This window comes from Zea mays, chromosome 10, assembly GCF_902167145.1.
Source record: "Zea mays cultivar B73 chromosome 10, Zm-B73-REFERENCE-NAM-5.0, whole genome shotgun sequence".
Classification (NCBI taxonomy): Eukaryota; Viridiplantae; Streptophyta; class Magnoliopsida; order Poales; family Poaceae; genus Zea; species Zea mays.
The window spans coordinates 15,765,820-15,774,810 of record NC_050105.1 but is presented as its reverse complement, the minus strand read 5'-3'; the positions used below and the strand labels follow the sequence as shown (position 1 = coordinate 15,774,810).

General features: G+C 42.8%; 1 protein-coding gene across 4 annotated transcripts; it reads left to right on the top strand.

Annotated features, from left to right (window-relative positions):
• Window positions 1-3,290: 3,290 nt before the first annotated feature.
• LOC542492 (diphosphonucleotide phosphatase 1) lies at window positions 3,291-7,475 on the top strand. Of its 4 annotated transcripts, XR_559799.1 has the most exons (10): window positions 3,304-3,615; window positions 3,981-4,056; window positions 4,848-4,921; window positions 5,008-5,210; window positions 5,872-6,082; window positions 6,228-6,326; window positions 6,403-6,556; window positions 6,641-6,867; window positions 6,975-7,007; window positions 7,223-7,475. XR_559799.1 is itself a non-coding variant. In NM_001365885.1 (8 exons), exons 1-8 carry the CDS (start codon window positions 3,361-3,363, stop codon window positions 6,811-6,813), a joined length of 1,245 nt encoding a protein of 414 aa, NP_001352814.1. In that variant the 5' UTR covers window positions 3,356-3,360; the 3' UTR covers window positions 6,814-7,091. The 4 variants fall into 4 exon arrangements, 1 of the variants encoding a protein (NP_001352814.1); XR_559797.2 differs by having other exon boundaries at window positions 3,291-3,615; window positions 6,641-7,007; NR_158665.1 differs by lacking the exon at window positions 6,975-7,007 and having other exon boundaries at window positions 3,356-3,615; window positions 7,223-7,365.
• Window positions 7,476-8,991: the final 1,516 nt, after the last annotated feature.

The following is an 8,991-nucleotide window of genomic DNA, read 5'->3' as shown; positions in this document are numbered from 1 at the left end:
TTCGTACTAATGTTCTCATTGACTTTTTGCTCGTATTTGACACTTTGGTGAGGCAATAGGGTTAAAGGGCCAAAAGTTCTCCTGTTTTGGTGCTTAATGCCAAAGGGGGAGAAATTAAGGCCAAAGCAAATGGATGAGCCAACCACTTATGAATTTCAAAAATTGTAGAGTTAGAATCTTTGTGTTTGATCAAAACCCTCTTACTGCAAAATTGTTCTCTTACGGGGGAGAATTTTGATTATGGGAAAAAGGGGGAGTTGTGGCATTTGATCAAATTTACTCTTGAAAGATCTCTTGATTTGCCAAAACAAGTGTTTTTGATATAGAAATAGGAAAAAGAATTTGTTTTGTGAAAATAAACCAAGTGGTGGCAAAAGTGATCCAAATATGCCAAATCATGTGTGAGTTAAATTAGTCTTCAATTTGCACTCTTTAGCTTCTCTTTGAAAATGTTGCATTTTGAGTTGCTTTTAATGTGTTGGCATAAATCACCAAAAAAGAGGAGATTGAAAGGGAAATGTGCCCTTAGGCCTTTTCTATAAATGTTTTGGTGATTAGATGCCCAACACATAGTATTTTGGTTCATATGTGCTAAGTGCTAAAGAGATGAAAATCAAAGAATGAAGGTAAGTTCTAGACGCTTAGTCAATTGTTTTATGTGCTAAGTATACTTGTCTAAGTGCCAAGGACTCATCTAAGTGAAGACCAAAAGAATCAAAGGAAGACAAAGAAAGGAACGTTGAAAAGGTGCTGGACTACGCACCAGACAGTCTGGTGCCACCCACCGGACAGTCCGGTGTGCACCGTACAGTCTGGTGCATGGTCCGCCCAACTCTCTGCTCTCGGGTTTTCCTGGCTACGTCGGCTATAATTCACCGGACAGTCTGTGCGAGGTGTCGGACGGTCCGAGCAAGGCGCCAGATGGTCCGTGCGAGGCGCCGGACAGTCCGGTGTACCAGCCGTGCAACGGCTACCTGCCACGTCGACCAAGGCCAACAGTCATATGGCGCACTGGACCGTCCGGTGCCCCACAGAAAAAGAAACCAACCAATGAGGCAATTCTCTGCCACGTCCTGTGCTCGTACTGTTCATAGTCCGGTGCGCCCACGGACAGAAGGCAAGAACTGCCTACCAAATGGAGCTCCAACGGCTCCTAGCTGCCTTGGGGCTATAAAAGGGACCCCTAGGCGCATGGAGCAATACACCAAGCCTCCATTGAACATCCTAAGACGCATAGACTCCGCAAACACGCATCCGGATCATCGTGACTGAGATTTGAGCACTTGTTGTGTTGCGAACTTGTTGCGCTGTTTTTGTGCTCACTTCTTGACTTGTGTGTGTGTCATTGTTGCGACTCTAGCTCTTGCGTGTGTTTCTTTTCCCCCCTTACTCGAGGAGCCACGACAATTCCTTGGCTTCGCACCTCGCGGCGCAGAGTGGGCGCCGATCACGGCAGAGGGAAAAGGGGCGGGACAAGGAGACATCAGCGCAGAGAAGGAGCCAACAACATACGAGAGGAGCCAGCGCCTGTGGTCATCGGCGGCGGCTGGTGGCGGATCCAGGATTGATCAAAGAAGGGGCTACTAAGTTAGAACTATAATAAAAAATTTAAACCAAACAAAAAAATATAATTGATATTTAATATAACACAAGAAGCAGAATAAATAATCAAATCACAAATTCATAAAACTTCAAATCAAATCATACTTCAAATCACAAATAAATAATTAAACATAGAATTACTACTAAATAAATAATCAAATCAAAACTTCAAATCACAAATTCATAAAATTAACCTAGGCCTCGCTGGCTCGCTGCTCCGGTGCTCCCGTAGCCGTAGTTCCGTGCGGCCGTGCTGGGCTGCTTGCAGATGGCTGCTGCAGTGCGCCAGTGCCTGGCTGCTGGCTGGGCGGTCGAGCGCGCCTGGCTAGGCGCCTGGGCCTGGCAGTGCCGCGGTGCGGCCTGGCGGCTGGCCGCGAGCGCGCAGCGGCGCGGGCGCTGCCGCGTTGGAGAGCACGCGCTGGAGAGGAGGCGACGCGCTGGAGCAGCCGAGCAGGAGGCGCAGGCCGCGGGTCAGCGGGTGAGCTCGCTGCGGCGCTGGAGATGGAGGCCGCTTGGTACCTCGGCAGGAGCGGGGCCTGGAACTAGGGTTGGGGGCTGGGCGCGAGCGCGACTATGGGCCTCTAGTGGGCCACGACTTCTGACCGGGGCTGCAGCCCAGGCAGCCCCGGGTGGAGATCCGCCCCTGGCGGCGGCTGATGTCGAAGTTCGATGTCTCACCTTACTTTGCGAACGCTTACGACGGAATTGGGTTTGGGTTGCGGTTCGTGCGTGTCTCTCAAAGCTAGTTTAGGAGCCATAAAACCAGAGTGGATTAGAAGGGCTAGAATTCCTTCTAGTTTAGGTGCCACAAAGCCCTTCCAATCCACTCCGGTTCTCCCAAACCCAAACTAGCCTTCACGGTCTCACCTCACCTTCCTCTTTTAGGGATGGCAATTTAATCCGTGGATTCAGATATACGTTGGATATCCGACCCGACGGATCCGGATATGGATATGTTTTTTTACTCGCGGGTTAGACCCGTATCCGACCTGAGGAAAAATGGGCATGTATTTGGATACTAAACCTCACCCACGGGTTATCTATTGGATATCCAAAATTAACCAATACTTCAATTTTTTCTAGAGGTAGACTCTCAACCGGTTTGTTGTTGAAATATACCCTGTGGCAGTGTGTCTGCTCCGTGCTCCCCTCTCTAGCTCTCCTAGCGCTAGCTCAAGTGCTCAACACTACACTAGGATCAAATCATCAGAACTTTAGAAGGCAGAAGGCTGAAGACCAAAAGCAGAGGAGACATGAAGACATGTATTTGCTGTCATTTGAGAATGTATTTGTTGACATGCAGACATGTACCTAAACTATTTATTTGTCATGCAGACATGTATTTGTTGATAACTAGTCAATCATGTATACATGTGCAACTTTCTATTCTGAATTTATTATTGAAAATCAAGACATTTATTTTTTTGAAGGACGTGTATATTTGTTTAATTTTTTATTAAGTTTTTAGTTGTGCATATGGTGAATTTGGAGGAAATTTGATTAATTATGTTATTGAATTGTTGAAAATGATTCTTTGTCATATCTGATACATGTTCGATGGATATCCAAAATTCGATGGATATAGATATGGATATGAATTTCTATCCATAGATATAGTCGTGAGTGAAAATTAACTGCTACCGTGAATATAATTGTGGACGAATATTCACAATATCGGGTCCGAATTCGATCTGCCCTCTTTCCAACCTTGCCGGGTCGTTGCCAAATGCCAACGCAGGCGCCGGGCAGTGCACGCACATGGCTGCGCGCGTGGGCCTGCTCCCGCACGCGATCCTCGTCTCCTCCCGAGCTCTACCCACGCCCCGAGCTCGCGTCCCTTATCCTCTTCCACCCGTCCCTTCCTACCTCCGCCACGCCTCCTCCTCCGCCTCCCGCTCCTGCCGCGCGTCGCCGCGTTTTGTCGCAGTCCGCGCCATGGCTTCGGGGAACCCCTACGCCGCCGAGCTCGCCGCCGCCAAGAAGGCCGTCACCCTCGCCGCCAAACTCTGCCAGGTTCGTGGCTACCGTGGTCCGTGGTTCAGCTGCGGGCGTAGTCCGGTGCTTTAGATTTACGCACCAGGAATGGGGAAGAGCCAGCCACTGTACCGTAGTTTCATACTCGATGTTCTAGCTAGTATAAATGTATAATATAATGTATTTCATTTTCATATGCTATGAAACACTATATTCATGGCGTACCAGTTGCTATGGTTTTATTTACGACAATGAAATGCTTGTGTAGCCGTACAGGCTTGTATTGGTGGTCTTAATCCTGATAAAAAAGAATCACATATAGTGATGGGGTGGCGTATTTGATTGTTTAGACCGGATACCGTGCAGTTTGGATTTATCTCTTTTCTGTTTTGTTTCCTCCCCAGACAGTTCAACAGGATATTATGCATTCTGGCGTTCAGGCTAAGGCAGACAAAAGTCCTGTCACAGTGGCTGATTATGGTACGTGCTGGATTTTATCTTCAATTCTGTATGATTGATGCTTTTGAGTTGCATCCACAAATCCAATTCGCTCCAAAAGCAAAGTTTCTGAACAAAAATCAGTGCAATTCATTCATGTGCGGGCTCCCTTTGGTATGGAATAGAAGTCGGTTGTATCTTTTTCATTTAAGCTGTGGTAGATAGGGCTTCAACTTAGCGGCTTCTGGCATGTATTAACCAATCGACTCCAAAAGCTTGAGCAGATAATTCACCTGTAATTCAACATATGACAATACTAAAATCAAGTTTGGAGTTAGTTAATGCTTGTAGGGAACTAGAGACGTTGTTAATGAGAGTTGACTATGATGGAAAACATTCTTCAATTAGTATGTTGATCATCTTAATATGTGAAACATGTGCAATAATAACTAATGGAGTTTACCCTTAAACCTAGCCACTAGATGCGTAAAACTTAGGGTGGGTTTTCGTTGCCCAGCGACGGCGAGGTGCAGTAGGGGTCTCACACAGGGACAGTGAGAGGTGGCGACGGCCTTCCCTCCACTTCCGCAGAACAGAATAGATTAGATTGAGTGTATAGGGAATCGGAATGTTGTTTCCTGTGGCAGCTCCCGTCCCCGCTTTTGTTTCTGCGGTGTGAAAGGGGGCTGCAACCGAACATGTTATTGTGCCCTCGATCAGGGTGTGTTAGGATAGGATATGATCAACCATGATCGAGTCCTTTGAGATCAACCCAAAAACTTGTGCTTTCTCCCAACTCGCTGTTTACTTGCCAATTTTCTTTCACACATTAGGATCTCAAATATTGGTCGGTTTTTCCTTAAAGATGGATGTATCATCTGGACCATTTTCATTGGTGGCTGAAGAGGTAACAATACTATTTCTCTTTCTACCTGTTTCCATGTAGCATTCATTAGTGCTTCTGCAATTAATAGGCATCAAGTGCTTATGTAGGACTCAGATGAATTGAGAAAAGATGGCGCTGAAGAAATTTTGGAAGATATTACTGACCTTGTCAATGAAACCATCTTTGATGATGGTTCATATAACATTTCGTTTACAAAGGAAGGTATACTCTCTGCAATTGATGATGGGAAGTCTGAGGGAGGTCCATCTGGACGACATTGGGTGCTTGATCCGATTGACGGTACTAAAGGGTGAGTTTGGCAACTTAACTAGTAGGTTTCATATTTGTATACTCTAATAAATGTTGGATTCTTTCTACCATTTGCATTACCATATGTTATATCTTCTCTATTCTTGCTGATTTAATGTGTTTCTACATTATTTCTGATGAAATTAAAGTAGCAGTCTAGCAGGCACCACTATCTTGTTTGTCTCATGAACCTATATCTCTAATGTGTGAGGATTATGATGTATTATTTTTTTATTAATATCAAGTTGAATGTTTTATCTCTGTTTTCTTAGGTCTATGAACTGCAGCAAAATAGACTAATACATTCATTTATCTTTTGTAAATTGATGCAAGATTTATGGAGTACTTCCAAATGCATATATACTAAATGCTAATGTTAACTTATATGTATCTTTTTGGTTTCTATACTTAAATAGTTAGATTACAAAAGGCTTATACAATTCAGTGTTTATCCATGTTCCACTGTGTACAAGTCCTGGGAATGCCTTTCAAAAGCATTGCATTTATGGTGATGGTTCATTGCAACCTGATAATAATGAATAACTGTTTGGCTTCCTTCTATTCAAGATTTTAATTAATAGATAGCCGTACACCACTGATTTGCCAGCCTTGCTAATAATTGTCATACCTTATCTGAATTTTTATTTTATGACCTGAATCAGTTTCTTGAGGGGCGACCAATATGCCATTGCATTGGCTCTGCTTGATGAAGGTAAAGTTGTTTTGGGTGTATTGGCTTGTCCAAATCTTCCATTGTCATCAATAAACAACATCAATGGTAACTCTTCGGGAGATAAAGTTGGTGCCCTGTTTTCTGCTACAATTGGTTGTGGGGCTCAAGTAGAGTCCTTAGATGGCTCTCCACCACAAAAGGTTATAGCTTTTATTTTGATCAATAATCTTAAGTTCTTAACCTACCTTCTCTCGTACTAAAACATTTTAGTTTCTCTTGATCATTATTTGGTTATAATCTTCAATTTATGAATTTTTTACTGACTCTTGGTGAACTTTAATTTAGATTAGTGTTTGCTCCATCGACAATCCTGTCAATGCATCATTTTTTGAATCCTATGAAAGTGCACACTCCATGCATGATTTGACTGGCTCTATTGCAGAGGTAGCTTCCAAACTATTCTTTGCTTACTCGATATCCACAGGAGTACATAAGTAATCTGGTTTTTTAATGCTATCAGAAACTTGGTGTCCAAGCTCCTCCAGTTAGAATCGACAGCCAAGCAAAATATGGTGCTCTGGCCCGAGGTGATGGCGCCATTTACTTGCGCTTTCCACACAAAGGTTATAGAGAGAAAATATGGGACCATGCAGCAGGATCAATTGTCGTGACAGGTTAATTTGATGTTCTTTTTCTTTTTCCCAAAATAACTGCTGCAAGATTTGCATTTTTCATTTTATCGTTGTTGCCCATGGCAGAAGCTGGAGGCATAGTAACAGATGCTGCGGGAAACGACTTGGATTTCTCCAAAGGGAGATTTCTGGATCTCGACACAGGCATCATCGCAACCAACAAGGAGTTGATGCCGTCGCTCCTGAAAGCTGTCCAAGAGGCTATTAAAGAGACGAACCAGGCTGCCTCCCTCTTATAGCTGTTGTAGTGGTCGACAAAAAAGTAGTTGCAAAATTTTCGTACTGGCAAACAGGTGTGCATCATTTCTCCGTGGTATTACAGAGTCTAGCAAATTTATAGCATCAACCTGATTGGTGATCAGACGTCCATTCGTTTTACTGAATCACCTTCTTGGTGCAGCATTGCTAGAAGTGGACAACATGAATAATTTGAGTGAGTCCATAGTTGCCTGAACTCAGCTTTGGCATTTGAACTGGTTATAGAAATTGTGAAATAATTAATGGATATTTGGAAGACAAACTTGAACTTCAGTTGGAATCCAAATGTAGCATACAAAGTCTGTAAAAACAAGAATCCCGAAACATGAAATGCATCGTGTCTGAAAATGACCCAAATATATTTTTACTAATTTTCATGACCTGTCCTAGGCATCATCAAGACAGGCGAGCGCTTGGTGCCGGTGCTCTTAAAGGCCATCCAAGAGGTTATCAAGGAGAAAGTTGAGCAGTCGTAATGATGAACAGAAATTTTAGTTGCACGTGTGACTTACATATTTCAGCTGTACCACTTTTGATCAGACACGTTCCCAGTGGGTGCTTAGCAGATAACAGTTCTTTTACTGAATACTGTAAAAGCCTTTTTTTTTCAAAAATAAACTAGGTTTCCTCCGTTTTCTTTCTAGTGTAAAATCTGTTTACATCCTGCGGATCGATGACCCGTCTGCGAAAGCCACTGGAGGCAGCAACAACATCTTCACTAATGCTCATGTCGCTCAACTCATTTTTTTAGTTTTTTTTTTTTTGCTTCGAAGCCTTTATATAGCATTATAGCTTGCTTCACCGAACGATGTTCAGTTTTCAAATGGAACATAGTATACACTTTTACAAGGGAAAATGGAGTTCCTAAACTAGTCCTTGTATAACGGTCTCACCCGGTGGATGCATGTGTATAGAAACATGTCGTGATTGTTCCATCGAGAAACCATTTCGTAATTTTGCGAACACATAACATATGTGCTTACTATGTTCAGTTGTGATGGGTGATTATCTAGGAGATGGCCAGCTTTAGTGGAGTTTATGGATCAACTATTATATGAGTGCGTGGTGCAACATGTTTGGACCTCGGTGCAACATGTTTGGACCTCGGAGACGTTGACGACAAAGGTAAAGGTCAACTAGGGTCCATATCGATGGACTAAGAGTGGTAAAGGACGGGTGCCAACACTTGAATTGATATACTAGATAAGCCAGAGATTGACCATGGTGTCGAACATCTGGGGACATATGTAGGTGCAAGAGTATATGGGAGAGTAGACTATGTTGACTAATTCAAGCGAAGGCGTTGGAGGAGTTGATGATTGAACAATCGAGGGTTGGTGGTGACACATGTCGAAATTATGGAGAAAGTGTATCAGATACTCTACTCACGAGAGGTTTAGTAGTTTGTGTCTCAAAACCACCATGCAAATAGTTTCTCGAGTTTGGACCTGAAAACTCGGTTGGAGTTTTGGCAGGAATAGGAGGAGGCACGTGGCATCATACCTAAATTTATGTCAAGACAAAGTAAAGTCATGATGATCCCGTGGCTATTAGATGCACATATTTTGAGTTGGACCATTTTCTCCCTAGGTTAAATGGTTGAACCAAAATATCTAAGGGCATATTAGGAATATGTAATAGTTAGAAATAAGATGGGGACCATCCCGACCAACCATCTCTTTATTTTTTATGTTTCAACACAACACTCTAGTTGTAGAAGCTTAAGCTTTTATCTATTTTCGTTTGTGAGATCCTCGGTGTAGAGTAATTACTCTATCATGTTTAATTTTTTTGTATAAGAATCAAATCTGGTTGATCTTAGAATAAAACAATCATTCATGGGAGATCTGAGTGTATGTTCTTACTTTGAGTTGGATTTGGTTTTCTCCTTTCTTTTCTCTCCCCCTTTATTGTTTTGCTCAATCTTAAGTTCATGAGGTTTTGGGATATTTTTGCTTGGTTAAATTATTTTGAGGACCTTTGATGAATATGTCTCCCTAGTGAAATGGGCAGATTCATCATGAGCATAGATTTTGACACTTGGGAGAATTTCTTGAGAACACTCCAACTCTATTGATGGATTTTTAGATATGTGATGTTGTTAGTAGAGAATGATTCTTTCATAATATCTTCTAATATATCTAATAATCTGTCACACC

What these genes read in the sequence shown, in the direction of transcription:
- LOC542492 (NM_001365885.1), top strand. Translation starts at nt 3,361, where the DNA reads ATGGCTGCGCGCGTGGGCCTGCTCCCGCACGCGATCCTCGTCTCCTCC. An exon ending in TCGCCGCCAAACTCTGCCAG is followed by an intron (nt 3,616 to 3,980) that starts GTTCGTGGCTAC and finishes TTTCCTCCCCAG; the next exon opens with ACAGTTCAACAGGATATTAT. An exon ending in CCGATTGACGGTACTAAAGG is followed by an intron (nt 5,211 to 5,871) that starts GTGAGTTTGGCA and finishes GACCTGAATCAG; the next exon opens with TTTCTTGAGGGGCGACCAAT.